Source organism: Ailuropoda melanoleuca, chromosome X (assembly GCF_002007445.2).
Source record: "Ailuropoda melanoleuca isolate Jingjing chromosome X, ASM200744v2, whole genome shotgun sequence".
Classification (NCBI taxonomy): Eukaryota; Metazoa; Chordata; class Mammalia; order Carnivora; family Ursidae; genus Ailuropoda; species Ailuropoda melanoleuca.
Genome location: NC_048238.1, coordinates 101,756,096 through 101,781,042, shown reverse-complemented (window position 1 = coordinate 101,781,042; position 24,947 = coordinate 101,756,096). Strand labels below are relative to the sequence as shown.

Genomic DNA, 24,947 nt, shown 5'->3' with positions numbered 1-24,947 from the left:
TACAAATCAAAAACCACAATGAGATACCACCTCACACCAGTCAGAATGGCTAAAATTAACAAGTCAGGAAATGACAGGTGTTGCTGAGAATGTGGAGAAAGGGGAACCTTCTTACACTGTTGGTGGGAATGCAAACTGGTACAGCCACTCTGGACAACAGTATGGAAGTTCCTCAAAAAGTTAAAAATAGAACTACCCTATGACCCTGCAATTTGCACTACTGGGTATTTATCCAAAAGATACAAAAATAGTGATTCAAAGGGGCACCTACACCCCAATGTTTACAGCAGCAATGTCTACGATAGCCAAAATATGGAAAGAGTCCACATGTCCATCAACAGATGAACAGGTAAAGAAGATGTGGTCTACATACACAATGGAATATTAGCCATCAAAAAGAATGAAATCTCGCCATTTGCAACAACGTGGATGGAACTAGTAGGTATTACGCTAAGTGAAATAAGTCAGAGAAAGACAAATACCATATGCTTTCACTCATGTGAAATTTAAGAAACAAAACTGGTATCAAGATAAGATTGAATAGAGTGAAAAATGGGCTAGTATAGGGCATAAATCTATGAAACATATATGTGAAAAAATAAAAGTTGAGAAGTGACTTAAAAGCATAGGTTGGGAAATAAGAATCTATTTGAAACGCAAGCAGGGTTAAAAAAAAAAAGAATAAAAGAAACAAAAAGGAAACGTAAAATTTCAGCCTGAAGTATAAGCGAGTCGTGAGAGGGAACACCTGAAGCTCCCTATATTATTTTCCCCTGGCGCTGGAGTTTTACAGTCCTGTGGGAAATAAGCATATCATTGACCTGTTCTTGCAGTCAGTCTTCTGGGAGAGGGGCCTGCTGCTCGGCTTCTCAGGCCGAGTGAAGTTGCTTGGGTGGAGTTGCTTCCCTCCTTCTCAGGGGGAACTTGAACTGGTCGGCTGCACGGCTTCTCTTCCCTGGCGTCTTTCCGCTTCTCTTTAGAGAGTCAGAGGAAACATGGCCATGCGGGAATCTCCGGCCCAGAATAACAGTGTTGCAGTCCATCCCCCTCAATAGATCCTCCAGGTCAATCCGTCTCCACACCTGCACGCAATCTTCTGACAGCGCAGCCGTTGCAATGATTCATAATGTCTTTGCCCGGGGCGGAATTGCTCGGCCCTTGCCTGGGGCCAGGCTAAATCACCTGCTCGGGTTTGCTCTCTGTGGCTTTTGTTCCCTGAAGGCTTTCCATGCAGCTTTAGAGGATAAGAATGAGAATGGCGGCCTCCCAATCTCCCGCCCCGCCCCGCCCCGGAAGAGCCGAGAGAGCTCGGGGGCTCCACTCCTCAGTGCACCCTCAGGGAAAAGCAGTCAATCACTCCTGTTTCCCTGGACTCTGGCCGCACTCCATGCACCTGGCCTATGACCCAGCGTTCCTATCTCTGGCACGCGGCCCTGTTTGGAGCCTCCAAACCCAGCAGCCTCCTGCGATACGCTCTCAGGCCACTCCTCCTGAGGGAGGAATGGGGCTCTTCCTGGTTCTGCCGCTTGTTGGCCCCCTGCGACTATGCCAGGAATCACGGTTTATGGCAATTCCGAGCTGAGAGCCCACTCCTGGGCTCACTCTTTGCAGCCGGGTTCCCCACTCCGATACCTGGGAGCTCTGCCACCCTCAGACAGCTCCGGTCTTCCTGTGACCCCGAGGGTCCTGAGACCCCACTGTCCCAGCGAGAGTTCCACCTCCCACCCCGCTTAGCCACCTGAGTGACGTCCTTCACTGTAGCAGACTTCCCAAAGTTCCAATTTTCTGCTCAGATATTCTGTCACTTGCCAGTAGGTGGCTGATGGAGCCCCGCCCCCCTCCCCGGGTCTATCTTCCTATATATCTCCTTGGATTGACTTCTCCTTTGCAATTTTGGGATATAGTGTCTTCTAACACACAGACCAAAAATCAAGCAGGAACAGGCAAATCACCCTGCTTTATCCACCCTGAGAGATTATAATCTCTTTCCCCAACCCCCTCTTTTCTTTCTTTCTTTCTTTTTTATTTCTTCTTTACTGTTTTGGATCATCTTGGTTTCGGTGGCATATATGTGGTAGCTTTCGACCACTTCAGATTTTTTCTAAGGTGCATTTTGCTTGGGTAGTGGTTGATATTTTGGACTCTGTCCATTCCCCTCAACCATCCCTTAACAGAATGACAAGGAGGAGGAACTCCCAACAAAGAAAAGAACCAGAAACAACGTCCTCTGCCACAGATCTAATGGATATGGATATAAGCAAGATGTCAGAGATAGACTTCAGGGTAGCAATCACGAAGTCAATAGCTAGGCTTGAAAAAAGCATTAGTGACAATATAGAATCTCTAAGGGCAGGAATGAGTTATAATCAGGCCGAACTTAAAAATGCTGTGAATGAGATGCAGCCTAAACTGGATACTTTAACATCCTTGGTAAATGAGGTAGAAGAAGAATTAGTAATCTAGAAGATAAGCTGATAGAAAGGAAGGGAGCTGAGGAAGATCGGGATAGGCAGCTAGTACCCCATGAGAACAGACTTAGAGAGATCAGTGACACCATGAAATGTTCCAATGTCAGAATTATTGGGATGCCCAAGGGGGTGGAGAGAGAGAGAAAAAAGACTAGAAGGTATATTTGAGCAAATCATAGCAGAGAACTTCCCTAATCTAGGGAAGGAAACAAGCATTCAGTGTCCAAGAGGCAGAGGGGACTCCTCCCAAAATCAATAAAAATAGATCAACACCCCAACATATAATAATGAAGCTTGCAAATCTTAGAGCCAAGGAAGTTATCCTGAGAGCAACAAGGGGGAAGAGATTTCTTATATACAGAGGGAGGAACATCAGAATAACATCAGACTTATCCAAAGAGACCTGGCAAGCCAGAAAGGACTGGCAAGACATATCCAGGTACTAAATGAGAACTTGCAGCCAAGAATATACAGCAAGGCTGTCGTTCAGAATGGAAGGAGAGAGAAAGAGCTTCAAGGACAAGCAGAAACTGAAAGAATATGTGACCACCAAGCCAGCCCTGCAAGAACTATTAAGGGGGATTCTATAAAAGAAGAAAGACCCCAAAAGTAATATAGACCAGAAATTAACAATCTATAGAAACAGGGATTTTATAGGCAATATGATGGCACTAAATTCTTATCTTTCAGTAGTTACTCTCAGTGTGAAAGGTTGAATGCTCCCATCAAGAGACAGGGTTTCAGATTGGATAAAAAAGCAGGACCCATTCATATGCTGTCTACAAAAGACACATTTTGAACCTAAAGACACCTTCATATTGAAAGTGAGGGGATAGAGAACAATTTACTATGCCAACAGACCTCAAAAGAAAGCTGGGGCAGCAATCCTCATATCAGACAAATTAGATTTTAAACCAAAAACTGTAGTAAGAGATGTAAAGGGATACTATATCATACTTAAAGGGTCTGTCCAACAAGAAGATCTAACAATTATAAATATTTATGCTCCTAACTTGGGAGCAGCCAGTTTTATAAACCAATTAATAACAAAATTAAAGAAACACATTGATAATAATACAATAATAGTAGGGGACTTTAATACCCCACTCACAACAATGGACAGATCATCTAAGCAAAAGATGAATGAAGAAACAAGAGCTTTGAAGAACACATTGGACCAGATGGACTTTGTAGATATATATAGAATATTCCACCCTAAAACAACAGAAAACTCATTCTTCTCCAGTGCACATGAATTTCTCCAGAATAGATCACATACTGGGTCACAAATCAGGTCTCAATTGATATCAAAAGACTGAGATTATTCCCTGCATATTTTCAGACCACAATGCTTTGAAACTGGAACTCAATCACAAGGAAAAATTTGGAAGGAACATAAACACTTGGAGGTTAAAAAGCATCCTGCTAAAGAATGAATGGGTCAACCAGGGAATTAAAGAGGAACTTAAACAATTCACACAAACCAATGAAAATGAAAACACATTGGTTCAGAACCTATGGGATTCTGCAAAGGTGCCCTTAGAGGGAAGTACATAGCCATCCAAGCCTCTCTCAAAAAATTAGAAAAATCCCAAATTCACAAGCTAACCTTATACCTAAGGTTATACCTAAGGATCTGGAGAAAGAACAGTAAATAAAGCCTAAACCAAGCAGGAGAAGAGAAATAATAAAGATTAAAGCAGAAATCTATGAAATAGAAACCAAAAGAACAGCAGAACAGATCAATGAAACTGGAAGTTGGTTCTTTGAAAGAATTAATAAGATCGATAAACCTCTAGCCAGACTTATCCAAAAGAAAAGAGAAAAGATCAAAATAAATAAAATCATGAATGAAAGGGGAGAAATCACGACAAATACCAAGGAAATAGAGAACTTATAATCAGAACTTATTACCAGCAGCTATATGCCAACAAACTAGACAATCTGCATGAAATGGATGCATTCCTGGATACTTATAAACTACCAAGACTGAAACAGGAAAAAATAGACAATCTGAACAGACTAATAGCTAGCAAGGAAATTGAAACAGTAATCAAAAACCTTCCAAAAAACAATCCAGGGCCTGATGTCTTCTACCAAACACTCAAAGAAGAAATCATACCTATTCTACTGAAGCTATTAAAAAAAAAATAGAAATGGAAGGAAAACTTCCAAACTCATTCTATGAGGCCAGGATTAACCTGATCCCAAAACCAGACAAAAACCCCATCAAAAAGGAAAATTACAGACCAACATCCCTGATGAACATGGATGCCAAAATACTCAACAAGATCCTAGCCAATAGGATCCAAAGGTACATTAAAAGGATTAGTCACCATGACCAAGTGGGATTTATTCCTGGGATGCAAGGGTGGTTCAACATTTTCAAATTAATGTGATAGATCACATTAACAAAAGAAGAGACAAGAACCATATGATCTTCTCAATTGATGCAGAAAAAGTATTTGACAAAATACAGCATCCTTTCCTGATTAAAACTCTTCAAAATATAGGGATAGAGGGAACATTACCTCAATATCGTAAGGGCCATCAATGAAAAGCCCACAGCAAATATCATTCTTAATGGGGAAAAACTCAGAGCTTTTCCCTTAAGGTCAGGAACATGACAGGGATGCCCACTCTCACCACTTTTGTTCAACATAGTACTAGAAGTCCTAGCCTCAGCAATCCGACAACAAAAAGAAATAAAAGGCATTTGAATTGGTAAAGAAGAAGTCAAATTCTCTCTCTTCCCAGATGACATGATACTTTATGTGGAAAACCCAAAAGACTCCACCTCCAAATTACTAGAACTCATATAGCAATTCAGCAATGTGGCAGGATACAAAATCAACGCACAGAAATCAGTTGTATTTCTATACACTAACAATGTAACTAAAGAAAGAGAAATTAAGGAATTGATTCCATTTACAATAGCACCAAAACCCATAAGATACCTAGGAATAAACCTAACCAAAGAGCCAAATTGTCTGTACTCAGAAAACAATAGAACATTCATGAAAGAAATTGAGGAAGACATAAAGACATGGAAAAACATTCCACACTCATGGATAGGAAGAATAAACATTGTGAAAATGTCTATGCTGTCCAGAGCAATCTACACTTTCAATGTGATCCCTATCAAAATTCCATCGATATTTTTCACAGAACCGGAAAAAACAATCCTAAAATTTGTATGGAACCAGAAAAGATGCCAAATCACCAGGGGATTTTTGAAAAAGAAAATCAAAGCTGGGGGCATCACAATGCCTGACTTCAAGTTATATTACAAAGCTGTGGTCATCAAGACAGCATGGTATTGGCACAAAAACAGACACATAGATCAATGGAACAGAATAGAGAGCCCAGAAATGGACCCTCAACTCTATGGTCAAGTAATCTTCCACAAATCAGGAAAGAATATCCAACGGAAAAAAGACAGTCTCTTCAATAAATGGTGCTAGGAAAATTGGATAGCCACATGCAGAAGAATGAAACTAGACATTCTATTACACCATTCACAAAAATAAACTCAAAATGGTTGAAAGACCTGGGTGCCTCGGTGGCTCAGTTGTTAAGCGTTTGCCTTCAGCTCAGGTCATGATCCCAGGGTCATGGGATCGAGCCCCACATCAGGCTCCCTGCTCAGCAGGAAGCCTGCTTCTCTCTCTCCCACTCCCCCTGCTTGTGTTCCCTCTCTCACTGTCTTTCTCTGTCAAATAAATAAATAAAATCTTTTAAAAAATGGTTGAAAGACCTAAATATGAGACAGGAATCCATCAAAATCCTAGAGGAAAACATAGGCAGTAACCTCTTCAACACTGGCCACAGTGACTTCTTTTAAGAAATGTCTCTAATGGCAAGGGAAACAAAAGCAATAATGAACTTTTGGGACTTCATCAAGATAAAATCTTTCACAGCAAAGGAAACAGTCAACAAAAGGGCTTGTATCCAAGATCTATAAAGAACTTCTCAAACTCAACACCACCAAAAAAACAAATAATCCAGTCAAGAAATGGGCAGAAAACATTAACAGACCCTTCTCCAAAGAAGACATACAAATGACTAACAGACACATGAAAAAAATGTTCAACATCACTAGCCATCAGGGAAATACAAATCAAAACCACAATGAGATACCATCTTACACCAGCTAGAATGGCAAAAATTAACAAGGCAGGAAACAACTAGTGTTGGCAAGGATGTGGAGAAAGGGGAACCTTCTTACACTGTTGGTAGGAATGCAGGCTGGTACAGCCACTCTGGAAAACAGTATGGAGGTTCCTCAAGAAGTTAAAAATAGAGCTACCCTATGATCCAGCAATTGCACTACTGGGTATTTACCCCAAAGTTACAGATGTACTAAAAAGAAGGGACACATGCACCCCAATGTTCATAGCAGCAATGTCCACAATAGCCAAACTGTGGAAGGAGCCAAGATGCCCTTCAACAGATGGATAGATAAAGAAGATGTGGTTCATATATACAATGGAATATTACTCAGCCATCAGAAGGGATGAATACCCACCATTTATATTGACATGGATGGAACTGGAGGAGATTATGCTAAGTGAAATAAATCAAGCAGAGAAAGACAATTATCATATGGTTTCACTCATATGTGGAACATAGGGAATAGCATGGAGGACCATAGGGGGAGAGAAAACTGAATGGGAAGAAATCAGAGAGGAGGGGAGCCTGGGTGGGTCAGTCATTAAGCATCTGCCTTTGGCTCAGGGTGTGATCTGGGCATTCTGGGATCAAGCCCCGCATCAGGCTCCTCCACTGGGCGGCTTCTTTTCCTCTCCCAATCCCCCTGCTTGTGTTCCCTCTCTCACTGGCTGTCTCTCTCTCTGTCAAATAAATAAATAAAATCTTTTTAAAAAATCAGAGAGGAAGACAAACCATGAGAAGACTCTGGACTCTAGGAACCAAACTGAGGGTTACAGAATGGGGGGAGATAGGATAACTGCAGGATGGGTATTAAGGAGGGCACATGTAGTGATGAATGCCGGGTGTTATATGCAACTAATGAATCGTTGAACACTACATCAAAAAATAATGATGTACTCTATGTTGGCTAATTGAAAATAAGAAAAAATAAAGAAAGAAGAGAGAAGAAAAAGAAAAAAGAAACAAAACTGATGAATATAGGGAAGAGAAGTGAAAATAAGAAGAAAACAGAGAGGGAGACAAACCGTAAGAGACTCTTAACTATAGGAAATAAACTGAGGGTTGCTGGAGCGGAGGTGGGTGGGGGGATGGAGCAATTGGGTAATGGGCATTAGGAGGGCACTTGATGTAATGAACACTGGACATCATATGCAACTGAAGAATCACTAAATTCTATCCCTGAAATTAAAAATACACTATATGTTAACTAAATTGAATTTAAATTTTAAAAAATGAAAATACTTCATATCAGCAAAATGTATATATTTTTGTATTGATACACTATCAAGTTTATTGATTACAATATATTTTCTTATATTATTTTACACTTACATTTTCCCATTCCTAGTTACTTTAGTACAAGTAGTCAACTTTAAGGTACAAGAGAATACGTATTATGCTTTTTTTCTGGAATTTCAATATATTGTAGAAAGTACCTGACATCACATTAAATCTGTTCTTATAGATATTTGAAATTTTTGTTTGTTTTTATTTTTAATAGGCCTATCTTCAAAATAGCTGGTAACACAGAGCCAATCTAATCTCTTCATTAAAGCAGAGAAGTAAAGTAAAATATACTATGAAATGAAAGTATGTTCCCTAAATAATAACAGCTCTGTATGCCAAAAGCGTATTTGGATTTTATGAATCGATGGTTTAAGGTAATCTTCTCCCATTAAGTCCTTAAAGGGGTGTGTGTGTGTGTGTGTGTGTGTGTGTGTGTGTGACAGAGAGAGAGAGAGAAAGAGAGAGAGAGAGAGGAGAAATAATATTCAAATAGACATATATATTACTGCCTTCCATCACCAAGGATACTACTTGTAGTGAGAACTGGTAGTGTCATAGTACAACAAAAATAGATTCAAAACCAAGGATGTTTTTCATTACTAAAAACACATGATTTGTGGGTTAAAATGTTTGGCCAACTAACTACTGACATAAGGACAGTGAACTACATTTCATGGAAGCCATACAGAATGAACAGAGTTTATGCATTTAAGTTCTTTCATTGCTGCTCACTAAATGTGTGACTTGGACAAGCTACTTAATCCTTCTGAGTCTCAGTTTTCTTCTCCATTAAATGAGTATAAACCATTCATAAAATTGAAGTACAGATCAAACTATACAATATACAAGTGTTTATTAAACATGATATTAACTATTATCAAAAATTAACTATGATTAACCATTATTAAACTTCTAGTAAACTATTTATTAAACAAAGTATTTCCAAATATCACTTTTTTTTCCACTGGAGAATTTTGATGTACTAATCTTGCAAGGACTATTTTGTTCTTATAGATTAAAATTGAACTTGGATATGACAATCTTAGTGCTACTTAAATTGTTCCAGTGCATAGTAAAAAGAAAACTTTCATTTTGTCGGTGAATGAAGCATAATGTTGATACCTCAACCTGATAAAAACATACACACAACAACTACAGACCAATCTCATGAATACTGATGGAAAACTTGGAATTATATGTACAAGCAGATTCCAATTACACATTAAAAATAAAAAGATATTATGACCAAATGAGATTCATTCCAGAGATGCAGGGAAGGTTTAAAATGAGAAAATTCCTTATTCATCATTTTAATAAATCTAAGGGAAAAAAACTATAAGATTTTCTCCATAGATGCTGAAAACAGGCTACACAAAATTTAGCACTGTGAGGTAACATGAGTCTCCCTCTCTCTCTCCCTCTCTCTCTCACACACACACAAACACACACATATATAATACACAAATATATATTTATGTGTTTATAAATATGAAGGCAGGGAAACATTATGAGCACTGTCACTAAGGAGTAGAACAAGGGAACAAGTCCCTCTACCTCAACTACAGTTTCACGACAAGAGAAAAAGTCATGAAAATTGGAAAAGAAGTTTTATGTATAACAAAATAATAGTATATATGGAAAAACAAAAAAAATAAAAAAGTAAAATAAATACAAAACTAAATTAAAGTTTTTTTGACATGACATAAAATCAGCACAGAGAAACAACAGCATACACACACACACACACACACACACACACACACAGAAATCAGAAGCTACGTAGGCAACACAGTATTCAAAACCTATATAAGAAAATATTAAAACTGGGGGTGCCTGGGTGGCTCAGTCAGTTAAGCATCTGCCTTTAGCTCAGGTTATAATCTCAGAGTCCTGGCATCGAGCTCCATGTCGGGGTCTGCTCAGTGGGGAGCCTGCTTCTCCCTCTCCATCCGACTGCTGCTCCCCCTGCTTGTGCTCTCTCTGTCAAATAAATAAATAAAATCTTTTAAAAGAGAAAATATTAAAACATTCCTGAAAGGCCTGAAAATAAATCTGAACAATTGAGAAAGCAGCTCTTGTACTTGGATAGGATAACTCAACTTTGTAAAGATGTCTTCCCAATTTAATATATTAATTTAATGCTATCTCATCAAATATAAGAAGTTATTTTTTATAAAGGTAGACATGTGGATTCTGAAATTCACATGGAAAAATTAACATGTAAGAGCTCTGAGAAAAAAGAGCAATAAAAGGAGAACTAGTGCAACTATATGTTAAAACATGCTCTAAAGTTTCTATAATGAAGATTCTGTGGTAACGGCAGATAAATAGGCCTACAGACTAATTTTACTGAATAGGAAGTCCACAGATAGACAAAATGATACACAAAAATTTAGTATATGATAACTATATCACATAACTGAGAAAAAGATGAATGTTTTAACAAATGGCATGGGACCCCTACATAGCTATTTGGGGAAAAGTTAAATTAGATACATCATACCTAGAATAAACACCAAATAGAACAGAAATGTAAGTGTTCAAAAACTGAAACCACATAAATATTAAAAGAAACATTGGGGGGAATACATTTACAACCTGGATATGGGGCAAGTCTTTTAACTATAACTCAAAATCTGGAAACAATAGAAGAAAAGAATTGTGACTTTATCTACATAAGAATGGAAAACTTCAGCACTGCAGAAAATAGATAGCATAAAAAGAGGAAAAAGACAAATGAAAAACCAGAAGAAAATCCGTTCAACTTATATCATAAACAAAGGGCTATTTCCCAAGTATGTAAAGAGCTTTTAAATGACAAGAAAAACAAGATAGGAAAAGTGGTCAAAAGATATGAACAGACAATTCACAGAAAAAGAAATAAAAATAGCACTCATGATAGGAAAAGTACTTCATTCGCAATAATAGAAGTGTAAATTAAAACTAAACTGAGACGCCATTTAAAAAAAAAACCTATCAGATGATTCAAAATAGCTCTTATCCTGGTAATGCTACAGGATAACAGGCAGTCTCATCCATTTCTGATGGGTATGTAAAATGGAAAAACCACTGTGGGAGGGAATTTAGAAATATCTGACAAACTGCACATGCACTTACTTTTTTTTTTAAACCTTTTTTTTATTTATTTATTTGACAGAGAGAGAGACAGCCAGTGAGAGAGGGAACACAAGCAGGGGGAGTGGGAGAGGAAGAAGCAGGCTCCCAGCAGAGGAGCCCGATGTGGGGCTCGATCCCAGAAAGCCGGGATCACACCCTGAGCCAAATGCAGACGCTTAATGACTGAGCTACCCAGGCGCCCCATACTTACTTTTTGATCTAGCAATCCTTCTCTCAGAAACTTACTGTAAAGGTATATCTCCACAAATATAAAAATAAAATATGCACATTGTCGTTAATGGTGAAACATATTTGTTATAACAAAATATTTCCCATACACAGCCCCGTACATGAAAGAATTATGAATAACTATGGCAAATCCACAAAGTTAATTATGCTACTGCACAAAAATAGGGATGGTATCTATGAATTGACAGAGTTACTTTTTTTTTTTTAAAGATTTTATTTATTTATTTGACAGAGATAGAGACAGCCAGTGAGAGAGGGAACACAAGCAGGGAGAGTGGGAGAGGAAGAAGCAGGCTCATAGCGAAGGAGCCTGATGTGGGGCTCGATCCCATAACACCAGGATCACGCCCTGGCCAAAGGCAGACGCTTAACAACTGCGCCACCCAGGCACCCCTGACAGAGTTACTTCTGAATTTACAATTAAGTGAAAAAACCAAGTGCAAAGAAATGTATGTAGAAAACTTCCCAGCTCATTCTATGAGGCCAATATTATTCTCATACCAAAACTGACAAAGAAATCACAAAAAAATTACATGACATTATTCCATATGAATATAGACAAAAATCGGCAACAAGATATTAGCAAACCAAAGCTCGCAACATATAAAAAGGGTTATATGACATGATTAAGTGTGATTTATTCCAGGAAGGCAAGATTGATTCAACATAAAAATCAGTCAATGTAATAACTCATATTAGCAGAATAAAAAACAGAAAATACATGATCATCTCAATACATACAGAAAGAGCATTTAACAAAATCCAACATCCTTTCATAATAAAAACACCAAACAAACTAAGAGTAAAAAGGAATTTCCTCATTTTGATGAAGGACATCTATGAAAACCCACAGCTAGCCTTAGACTTAATGGTAAAAGACTGAAAAATTTCCCTCTAAGATCAAGAGCAAGACAAGGATATTTGTTCATGTCACCTCTATGCAACATAGTACTAGAGGTTGTAGCCAGAGAAATCAGGCGAGAAAAAGAAATAAAAGGGATCCATATTGGAAAAGAAGAAGTAAAACTATCCCTATTTGCAGATGTCATAATCTTGTAGAGAGAATCCTATGCAATCTTCAAAATGAACTATTACAGTTAATAAACAAGTTCAGCAAAGTTGCAGGATACAAGACCAATAAGCAAAAATCAGATGTATTTCTATATACTTGAAACAATTTGAAAATGAAATTTTAAAAATTCAATTTTGAGTAATAGCAAAAAGAATAAGAAACTAAAGAATAAATTTAACAAAATAAGTGGAAGACATACAAATAAAAACAGCAAAACATCACTGAAACAAATTAAAGAAGACCCAAATAAGTGGAAAGATAATGTTCATTAATTGAAAGACTTAATATTGTTAAGATGGCAATACTCCCCAAATTGATCTAGATTCAATAGAATCTCTATTAAATCCCAGTTGCCTTTTTTGAAGAAACTGACAATTTGAGCTTAAGATTCATATTAAAACGCAAAGGATCCAGAATAACCACACACACACCAAAAAAAAAAAAAATCTTGGAAGAAGAAAAAAGTTGGAGGATTCATGCTCCGCAATTGTAAAACTTACTATAAAACTACTGTAATCAAGACAGCTTGAGACTGGCATAAGGACAGACATACAGCTCAATGAAATAGAGATTCCAGAAATAAACTTATACATCTATGGTCAATTGATTTTCAGTAAGGGTGCCAAGATAATTCAATGGGGAAATAGTAGTCTTTTCAACAAATGGTGCTGGGACAACTGGGTATCCACACGTAAACGAATGAATTTACGCTACTACCTCATACCAACTATGAAAGTTTAACTCAAAATGGGTCAAAGACCAAAATAAAAGAGATAAAACTTAAAACTTTGAGAATTTTGAAAACAGAGATGTAAAACATAACTATGAAAACATAGGTGTTAATTCTTGTGATCCTGGGTTAAGAAATGGTTTCTTAAATATGACACCAAAAGCAGAAAGAACCAAAAAGAAAACAGATAAATTGGATTTCATCAAAATTAAATACTTCTGTGTACCAAAGGACACTCAAAAAAGTGAAAAGACAACCTACTGAATGGGAGAAAATATTTGTAAATCATATATCTGATAATAATTAGGCCTAGTATGCATAAGTATTTCTAACAACTCAACAATAAAAAATCAACCCAATTAAAAAGTGGGCATTTCTCTAAAAAAGGATATACGAATGGTCAATAAGCACAAGAGAGAATACTCACCATCATTAATCATTAGGGAAACACAAATAAAAATCACAATGCTATACCACTTCATGCCAACTAGGGTGGCTACATTTAAAAACATGAACAATAGGTGTTGCTGAGAATGGGAAGAAATTGTAAAACCCATATAATACTAGTGGGATTATAAAATGGCAAAGCCACTTTGGAAAACAATCTGTCAGTTGCTCAAAATGCTAAACACAGAATTCCATGTGACCTAGCAATCCCAGTCCTAGATATAAACCCAACAGAATTGAAAACAGGTGTTTTGAAACAAAAACTTGAATATTATAACCAAACAGTATTTATAATAGCCGAAATGTGAAATAAGCCGAAGTCCATTAACTGATGAATGGATAAACAAAATTTGGTACAGTCGTACAATGGAATATTATACAGCCATAAAAAAGAATGAAGTACTATACATGCTACAACACGGATGAACCCTGAAGATATTATACTAAGTGTAAGAAGTCAATCACAAAAGGGCATGTATTGTATCATTCCATTTGTATGAAATGTCCACAATAGGCAATCAATCCATCAAGACAGAAATTATAATAACAATTATTATAATCTCACCTGTAGCCAATATTTTATTTTATTTTTTGAGATGATGAAAATATGCTGGAATTAGATAGCCGTGATGGTTGCACAACTTTGTGAATATTCTAAAAATACTGAATCGCCCACATAAAAGGGTGAATTTTATGGTATGTTAATTATAACTCAATAAGAAGAGTAATCTAGACATAAATGTTATGTTAAGGAATTCCAAAATTTTCTGAATGTGGGGATCACCGAAGGATTTTGAATAAAAATGTGGTAAAAAATTAGATTTAAGTTTCAAAAAGACAACACTAACAGCAATGAGAAGAACAGGTTAGAAGGAAGAGAGCCAGTAAGAAGGATCACGTAGGAGTCCATTCAAATAAACCTGGCAGGCAATGAGCATCTATCTGAACTAAGGCAACAGTAGCGGAAAAGGAAGGGACAACCTGAAGAGGTATTAGGGGAATGTACTGGTATATCCAACTATACTGACCTGAGTTACCACTACAGTAAATGTTTGAGTATAGCTTGTTTTCATTGATAAAACAGAGTTTTATTATCTACTGTTCAGTAGAATTAAAGTAACATAACAGAATTTATAAAACCAATTATCTGTATTTTATAACAAGTTGTGAATCAGTTTATAGTTCCTACAATATGAATTGTTGTTTCCAAAAGAGCACTATTTTATAATAGCACCAACAATTGTTTTTCATTTGCACCATAACTTTTCCAGAATAAGTGCTAATTCTATTTGTTTTCAATTACATTAGTACTCATTGTACTAAAGATGAGCAATATAGAGTAAAAGAGCAAAAAGATTCCTTTCATGCTACTCCCTCCTCTAAGGTAAACACTTGAAAATTTGGCATTTATCATTCTGTTCTTTTCACCTTTTATACAAAAGCATACACACATTCATACACATATAGGTTTTAAAATATTTGTAAATGTTGGGGCACGTGGGTGGTGCAGTCAGTTAAGCATCTGATTCTTGGTTTCAGCTCAGGTTGTGATCTCAGGGCTGTGAGATGGAACCCCATGTCACGCTCAGCATGGAGTCTGCTTGGGTTTCTCTCTCTCCTTCTCTCTCTGCCCCTCCCCACTAAAATAAATAAATAAATCTTAAAATATGTGCAAATGGCATGAATTACTTTTATCCTTAACAATTCCTATCAGAACTTCCTCTCATGAATATAAAGTATATATTAGTTTTACCCCAGCACTGTAGCTCATAGAGGGATGTAATTTATCCTAAATTATCTAAGTTTATCTCCTTTGATAAACATTTTGGCATCATTGTTGTTGCTGTTAAAAAATAAAAGAGTAATCCCAGCATCTTTTTCAAAGTTCATAACAGTTCCTGCAAGTACTAGTGTTTGTATAAAATGGGGATGGACTCACAGAAGTTCAGAGTTGGAGGAGACAGGGGCCGTTGCTCATTCTAAGGGCTATTTTGTTAAATAAGAGAAGGACCTGAAGAGTTACCCACTAATGAAAATATTTCAGGTTATAAACAAGGAGGCAAAGATCTATGAGATAGGAGCACCCTGAACAGGACATTACTTTCAAAGGCAACATGAAATTATAAAAAGAGCACCAGAGTTGGGGTGGGAATTTCTGGCCCAAATTCTGACATTTTCTACCATGGACAAGTCCTTGAGCATATCTATCCCAAATTGTAAAATGTAAATAAAAATCCTTCTCCTCTGAGTTGGTGTGCGTCTCAAAGAAGAAAATGAATACAAAAGTGACTTTTAAAGTGTTAAATGCTGTTCACATGTTAATTAATCTTTAATATCTACTCCTGTGAATTTCCCTCTGGTATTACTGTTTAATGTGTTAGATAGCTTTTCTTTTTTTTTTTTTTAAAGATTTTATTTATTTATTTGACAGAGATAGAGACAGCCAGCGAGAGAGGGAACACAAGCAGGGGGAGTGGGAGAGGAAGAAGCAGGCTCACAGCAGAGGAGCCTGATGTGGGGCCCAATCCCTTAACGCCGGGATCACGCCCTGAGTTGAAGGCAGACGCTTAACCGCTGTGCCACCCAGGCGCCCCTAGATAGCTTTTCTCCTGATACTCCACATCTCCCAATATTAGTATCTCTCTGCCAGAACATTCGAGTCTACCATAACAGTCCATCTTACATTCCCATTTTACTAAATAATATCTACTGAAGAAAAGAAGAAATGAAGTTAACATTTACTGACTATCAGATAAGATACTAAGCGGTTTTTTCTTATATTAGTCCTGAGATGTAATTATTCCCATGATATAGGTACAGAAGATTGAGTCAAGTAAACTGTCTGGGGTTGGCAGAATAAATCTCTAACAAAGCCACAACAGGGATCAAAAGTCTTTCTGATCACCAACACATGCTCGTTGAACTCAAACTTTAAGAACAATCTATTCTCAACTCTCAACAAACCGATCTTTCCATATATACTTGTCTATCTCTTCTAAGGTCCATTTTCTGATACTAATTCCAAACTCCCCAACTTTTATTCCAATGAATAACAGATTTCTTTCTTTTTCCCATATACATATTGATCAGATTTCTACACAGGCAGCTCCTATACTGTACAGGTGCCTAAAACCCTTCCAATTTGTCTTCTTGATACATGGGGGTAGAAAAACTTGTTCCAAAACTTGATAGTAAAATTGATTTTTGAACCATACACACACACACAGCTGTAGTGAGGAAGTATTCTAAGTCATTAATATTTTAATTACCTTCCAGGTTCTTCCACCCCCAGAGCCGAGTCTTTTTCAATCCCTCTCAAAATTTAGCTTGACACTTCCCAGGAACATAGAGTACCTCAGGTGACTGAGATACCAGAACTACTGAGAAGCTGGGGTAAGAACAGAAAGTACAGAATGTTGACTCTGAAAATAATGTCAGAAATCATCTAGGTACATTCAGGTACAATGGAAACAGGAGAGTGCTATTGAAGCAACCCGTGAAATGTTAAAACAAAGGGGTAGGGGTCAGATTTGTTTCATCTCCGGAAAGTGGGAAGTATGCAAGGTACAAGCCACCAATGCCGACTTATCTGTGCCAGAGAAAATTATTTTGGGACTGGACTGAAAAAGACAAAGAAGGCTGACTATCCTTACTGAGGAAGAGTAGCATTACTAGGAAGTAGACAAAATCCTGAAAGGATTCTTGGAACACTGCCACAGGGGAGAAAATGGCAAATAACACTCCATAGAAAAATACTGCCAGGAAACAGATGCGACTTACCATATCACCGACATATCATATCATAATATCTCATATCACCATCAACTTTAAAAAGGAATCATAGCTACACAACAAGAGAACAAATCAGAGATCTGAGCTTCAGGAATATGCAGGAGTCAATAGAAGCTGAAACATGAGCTGGCAAAACTGGGCAAAGAAGTACAAGAAAAACAAAACTATCACAAAAATAAAGCCAAATTGGAAGCAACACCAATAATGATGGATACTCCTGAAACCCCTATAAGGCACATAGAAAGCAGGATTGATAAAAGTAAGCAGAATAAAAAAAAAATGAAGAAAACATTTTAAAAGCCTGAGAACAGGGGCACCTGGTGGCTCAGTCGGTGAAGCATCTGCTTTCCACTCAGGTCCTGGGATGAGCCCTGCATCACTTCCGGCTTGCTGCTCAGCAGGGAGTCTGCCTCTCACTCTCTCTCTCTTTCCCACTGCCCCTCTCCACCACTTGTTCTCTCTCTCACTCTCAAATAAATAAATAAAATTTTTTAAAAAATTAAAAGCCTGAGAACATTCAAAATACCGAGGGTAGATAAAATGGGGAGTCAACATAAATATCAGTATATATTATACGTATTTAAGAAATAATTCAGTTTTTCATAAATGAATCAGGCCTTGAACCTACATATTAAATGGTCATACCAGGTTCCATAAAATATGACAAATAATAAATAACACTCAGATAAACCCTATTCAAATGTAAAGAAAAAATATCTGGGAACTCAATAAAAATATCAAATTGATTATGAGTGAAAAATATTAGGGTGACCTCAGACTTCTACAAAATAACAGACAATGCTAAAAGTTAGTAGAGCAATGAAAGAAAAGAAAGTGTGTCCCACCAACTCTACCCATAACAAAACCACTCACCTTCAAAAATTCAGAGCACACAGTTCCAGGAGGTTCTTTTTTTAAAAAGAAACAACTAAAAAAGGAAAAAAAAAAACCTTGGCTAACCAAAAGAGGTTGTGAAAATTGAAAAAGATAATAATTACTTCATTTATTAGATATATTAAGATTACAACAAGTGGGGATTATGGTCACAGCAAAATATGTAAATGTTACAAACACGAACACCATAGAAATGACGTAACTTACAAAGTTGATAGGGAAATAGAATTAGTGCATATGTTGAGTTCCTCATCTTTCATGGCTGAGAGTCAAAACAGACCATTCGTATCTGAAAAATAATAGAGGTATATACACTATTTAAAGGTATAAACACCAAGAGAAAAAAATGTAAGCACATAAACTGGGAAGTACAGAAATGGGAGGAGAGAGTGGAAAAAAATGGAAATATAGTAAACATTTTCACAACAGCATGAAAGTAAAAAGGTAAGTGACAAACTGGACATAAATATTTGCAGCATATATCACAGGTCCCTAACAAATAAGGAGTTTCTAAAAACATTGAGAAACATCAACACCTCAAGAGAAAATTTGGCAAGGGTATGAAAAAATAAAGCAAATCCAGAATATAAAAAATTCCATAGGACAAATGACCCAGTTTTCTCAACAAATAAATTATAGGAGAAAAAGAGGGCGGAGGGGAACTGTTACCAATTAAAAGAAGGTTAAGAGATATATAAACCAAATGCAACGTGTTGACATTTTTTGAAAACTAATTCAAGCAAATAATTAAAAAGACATTTTTATTTATAACTTAAAAGGTATTTGAATATAGATTGAATATTAAATATTAAGGAGTTATTGTTAATTTTAGTACATGTGATGACGATGTTATGGATTGTTTTTAAAACCTTTTCTGTTACAGGAACATACTGAAGTATTGAAGTTATCCTTCAAATTGATGTATCTGGAATTTTATTTAAAATATTCCAGGGGCGTCTGGGGTGGCTCAGTTGGTTAAGCATCCGACTCTAGATTTTGGCTCAGGTCATGATCTCAGGTGTGAGATCAAGCCCCCATGTCTGGCTCCATGCTGGGTGTGGAGCCTGCTTAGGATTCTCTCTCCCCCTCTGCTTTCCCTCTGCCTCTCCCCTCTCCCAATTAAAAAAATAAAATAAAATATTCCATAAAAATTGTAAGAAAGAAAAAGTATAGATGTAGCGAAAATGTTCATAGATTTTGAATCTGGAGATGTGTTTAAGGTGCTCATTATACTATTCTCTCTACCTGTGTATATGTTAAAATTTAACATACATTAGAATGAACATTTCTTTTTTCTCTTCAAATGAACATTTCTAAAAGTCCTGTATGGCAATGCAATTATCTATGTCTAGAGAACAAACAAATCAGAAATATCACAATTATTTCAGGTACCATTGAAATATAATTCCCTTTGCTTTCCTTTACTGGTATTATTTGTTTTAAAACTAAAGATTTAAAATGAGGCACATAAAAAAAATTAAAAAATAAAATTTGACACATAAACAGTCCTGTGACAGTTTTTTATCTTGAGCTGAGTGGTTGACTCTGAATTGGCTGTTCAATTAAACTAACTGTATAAAGATTTTGGCTAAAATAGAAGACATATTACTGCAAATTATTGATGAAATAATTTACCATTTAGGGAGGGGAGGAAGTATGTAAATGTTGTAAATAGTATCATAAAAAAAATAAATTTGTTATAGATCACACCTCAGACACCAGCCCAAGGGTAGAAAGGGAGATACACAAACATTGCTCTCTCTGGCTGTTCTGAAATCCTCTTTGCAGTACCTTGCCAGCCCCCACCTCATACACTCATCCAGGGGAGGGGTTCTGCTCCATGAACAAATCTTACTATGATATGCATAATTACTTCAAGCAAGCTATCCATCCCAGGGTAATTACATCATTTAAAAAAAAAGTCTTTGGACAACAGAACATCTGAAGACCAAAAAAAAAAAAAAAATCCTAAGAGGAATTTCAGACAGGAGGGGAAAAAAATGCAAGGGCCATGATCAGGTTTTCATTAAGGGAAGTAGGTGGTTACCAGCACTGTCAAAGGACACCAACCAGTTCACTGTATCTACCTTTAGACCTAAGTAGTCATTAAGACTATAAGAAATACACTTCACTCAGTAATGCAAACTACCAGACACTTTAAACACAACTTGAACAAAATTCATATTTCAAAGCAAATAATAAATGTGCTCCATACAATTATCTCGCCCTAATCACATTCTCAGGACCTTGAATTGATGCCTCTTTATTAGCTTTAATTGCTTTAAGAACCTAGAAATTTTCTTAGAATTTATTTGTTAAAAAGCAAATGTTCCACTAATTTCAACAAGACATCTCCCTCTATTCTGCCTACTTCCCAATTACTGAGGTTTTTACTATGTTGTAATAGCAGAAAATAATCAAATACAATGTACATAATGTACCTCTAATTCATATACCATCCTGCAAAACACAGCAACACAGAAGTAAGGGATGGAAGCATCTACCTATTCAAATGATTAAAGAACTCTAAAATATGTTGGTAGATTTACTATGATTATAACCTTTAATATGATTAATTTCATTTCCTTGATGGATAATGTCAGTGACCATTTCAAGGCCAGTATGACCAATATGAGAATTCAGGAGTCTGAAGTTCATATTTGCTATTTCAGCATTTCTACCTACATTTAACAGTTTGCATCCAAGTGGTGCTTTTATCTTTAGACACACTTATTTACTTCTTCATTCTTTTTTGCTCTGCCTTATGCCACTGCCATGAATTTCATCCTGAGTGGTAGAGTCCTTGCCAAAAACCGTGTTTTGCAGAATCTGTCCCCAAAGTAGCCAGATTCTTACACTGTTCTCTACAGCTCACAGCATAGCGTGCTCTTCCATGGTATAGGAAGGACATCACCCCCGCGCCACCACACACATCCACACACTCAGAGCAACCTCATGCACGCGCACACACACGCACGCATGCGTGCGCCCAGGGTTTGTGCATTTCATATCTCAGAAACTCCTTGGCCTAGCTTTTGTGGCTGCTACTCAGACGTTGCCTTGGCATGGCAGCCTCACTGTGCAGAAATCCCTTCCTTCCCCACAGAGTATGTGCTCACTTGATTTGGTGGCAGGGAATAAACCTCATCCACTCGTCTTCGACTTCCCCCCACCCCCAGAAAGTTCACTCCCAGATCTAATCACAGTCCAGATTCTCTTTCTGGACCTTACCTGTAGCTAGATACCATCCCAGTTCTGGCTCGAGGCACCATAAAAGCAACAACCTGGAATCACTGTGAAGGCAACCACCTTTCATTCACCACTCTATCTTTAATTCCTCTCAGTATACCTGGACCATTGAGAATTCTGAATGACTGATTTTTGGTCTTCCTGGGTCCTTTACCTAGCTTTCAGCTCTTGCCTACCACATCCCCCATCTATCCCCAGTTCCGGCCTCAACTTCCTTTCCTAAACCATATCCACCCATCCTTACCCTCCAGAAACAACTTCCTAGGCCAGATAAATCGCTCCTGCCCTAAACTTTCTCCTGTTGACCAAGTAAACTTTCTGACTTTATGTCAGACCCCAATGAGTAAATGATGTCTCACCATGCTCATTTCCACTCTCCCTGAACCTGTCCCATTTCTGTTCACCCCTGACATTTTCCTACTAAAGCCAAACTCACAGCAAGACACCTGCTTCACAAGTTAGACTTTTAATCCCAGGTCTGGGAGTAACAGCCCATGTTTACTGAATGCTCACCATATAGTAGGGACAACTGTAAATACCTCATGGGTGTGATCTCAACAAATCCATGCCTGTGAGGTAACCAGTATGATGACCAGCATCTCATTTAATCCACACTGTAAGGTTTACCAGTAAAAATAAAAGAATAACCAGCCTTAAAATGTCTTATGTAATAGGGAAGTTTATTACCTAAATTAGAGATTTAAGGTAGGGCTGACTCCAGTTATGGTACAACGAGTACATTTGGGCAGATATAGATGAGATCTCTGAACCCCTCAAATCCTCCTAAATGTTCCTGGTTGGCAGAGGTAGCTCCCACAAACCCCACAACCAAACTTCTCTGCTTTAACATTTCAAAGAGTTCTTCTCAGCACCCACCATGCTCCCTCAATGCCTCTGAGCCCTTCAGGCCCACAAAGAGGTCTCAGCATAGCCCAGATAGCAGGACAAGGTCTAGGTGAGGACATAGCCAGGCATCTTGCCAATTTCCACAGGCAGGAATCTGGGACATATGTAGGGGTGGGGATTCTAAGAGTGTTCCCCCGGGGTGATGAAATGTTAAGATTACTATTTACTACGGGTACACTCACCCAGGACCCAGGATTTCATGTTAGCTCAAGCACCTGAAAGGGGCATTAAAACAATATGCTACATCATTAATTGAAGTCTGAACTCAGCAGCACCCCACAGGCAATAAGAATTAAGGGACAGAATTTCTCCGGCAGTGTTGAGGAAGAAACCCAAAGGCTCAGGAAGATAGTAATAGTGTATGTGTCCAGATTTACACCTGTTGTCCCAGTCTAATTATTAGTAGTATCCCCTTCACTCTCTAATGTCCCAGTTTGGGATGGTGTGCCACCTGCTCAACCACCCTTACCCATGCCACCCTGGAGGCCCCAGAGGACACACTCCTCTTGCCAGGGCTTTAGGAAATGCCTTGGTGAGGAGAGTACCAGAATCCCTATAAAACCCTGTGGTAGCTGTCCTCTGTAGCCTAGGATGACAGTGGTGAATACTGGGATTGAACTAGGTTCTGTGATCTCTGGGGAAATAATGGGAGTCAGAGTGATACTGGTAGAGGCCAGTGATAGCACTTAACCATTAAAAGACACTCCTTTCTTCTTCTTCTTTTTTTTTTTTTGTAGTGCTTCATATTTATTGAAAAGAATGTAAATGCTTTTTCCAGGTGGTATTGAGTAGCTGGGCTGAGTGCCTGTTTTTGTTTGTTTTGTTTTTAGTATTTTTGTCCAAATGCACACATCTGTTGGGACTGCTGCAGTTCTGAAAGAAAAAGGACAGCTGTGCAAAACTGGTGCATAGGAGAAAAGAAATGTCAACAATTTGGCTGCCAGGCACACTAGGCCCCTGCACCAATCTGGTGGGGAAGGGGGAGGACTCTGGGAGTAGGTAGGGAACTAACCAGGTTGAAAGACTGGACCCTTCAGGGGTTGGTGAGCTGTCCAAATTAATGTCCGAGGAGGAGATACAGCCAACTCAGGCATCTTCTAGGTTGGTCCTTATTTTCAAAGGCCGTGGTCTGTCGCTGGAATGTGGTGGAGTGTAGTGAAGTGGCGGCGTAGGTCTCTGGGCAGATGGAGGCCTTGCAGTCAGCAGGGTAGCGCTGTGCGTAGTCTAACCAGTTTGTAACAGGGGCCTGCCCTACAGTTGGTGCTCAAGACACAGTCCAAATTAGCAGGGGAGGGTCCTGGGGCTGGCCAGAGTGGATGGCGGCGCGCTTCAGAGAGAGGCCCCAGCAGCAGGTAACTGGAGCACTGTTCCTGGAACAAAGGCAAGCACTACGGAGGGGCGGGGGATGAGGGAGAGAACCGGAGGGTACGGACAGGGATCTGAGGGCGAAAGGGAGCTTGGCGGCTCCGGGAAGGGGAGGGGGGGAGAGGAGAGCTGCGTGCAGGGCCCTCCTCCCTGGGCCCGGGGGTTTCCCGGCCTAGTAATCATCTTCTTCGTCGTCGTCGTCGTCTTCTTCGTCGTCATCCCAGCCAAAACACTGTTTCATCTCATCGAGGAAGGCCCGGTAATCACCTAGGATGGGGCTATCCATCTCGATGTAGGGCACCACCCACTCCTCGGCTTCCCCGGTGAGCAGGCTGATTAGGAATGCCACCTTCATGGCGTCGTTGCAGAATCGGTTCTCGTTGACGAGCATGTAAGACGCCGTCTGCACGATAAACTCGGGGAGCCGGGAGCTCTCGCCGCTAAACGTTTCGGGGAAGGGCACCGGGCAGCTCGGCGGACGTACCTGGCGCAGCAGGGTGGCCCTCTCGCACACCAGCAGCCGTAGCTGTTCCATGAGCTGGCTGTTCTCGATGCTCAGGGCGCGGTGCCGCATCAGGAGCGCGTGCAGCAGCAGCACCAGCTCGTCCACCATGGCGAACGACTTGGAAGTGCAGAGCTGGGTTCGGCTCGGTTCGGCTAAGGTGCGCACGGAGGCCTCGCAGGAAGTGCGTGTCCGCGGAGGCTCACGGTGGCCAGGGGCGGAGGGCGGTGCGAGCAAGGGTCCGGCGGCTGCGCAAGCTCCGCCCGTGCAGCCACTTGGGCGGCCGGCGCGCCGGCGCGGCCCGGGTCGGGGGGCGTGGTCAGGGAGGCTACCGGCGCCGCGTGGGGGCGTGGCCGGGGGGGGCCGGGGCGCCGAGACTTGGTCGGGGCAAGGGGCGGGCAGGGTCTCGGGGTGACGGGCCGGTAGCTCTCCAGGCCGACGTGTGTAAAGGCAGCGACCCCGGTGGAGCCCCGGATGTGGGCCCAGCTTTAGCCAGGAACGAGTGAGTGCTAAAACCCATTTCTCAGAGAGGGTCAACCTGCTCAAGTGTAAAGGATTCATCACCCTTCAACTCAGCCGAGTCGCGCAATTCAGTGTTTCTTGGTGGGTCTGTGGCTACTAGATTCCACTTGAGTGTTTTGTTAACACATTTCCTTGCTTATTTAACTTTCACTCACCCAGAGAACTGTTAGCACT

The 24,947-nt window shown here is 39.2% G+C and overlaps 1 protein-coding gene across 1 annotated transcript; it reads right to left on the bottom strand.

The window, feature by feature from the left end:
- Positions 1-22,137: 22,137 nt before the first annotated feature.
- Positions 22,138-24,527, bottom strand: LDOC1 (LDOC1 regulator of NFKB signaling). Its single transcript, XM_002928867.4, has one exon. The coding sequence runs from the start codon at positions 24,360-24,362 to the stop codon at positions 23,922-23,924; it is 441 nt and encodes a 146-aa protein (XP_002928913.1). The 5' UTR covers positions 24,363-24,527; the 3' UTR covers positions 22,138-23,921.
- Positions 24,528-24,947: the final 420 nt, after the last annotated feature.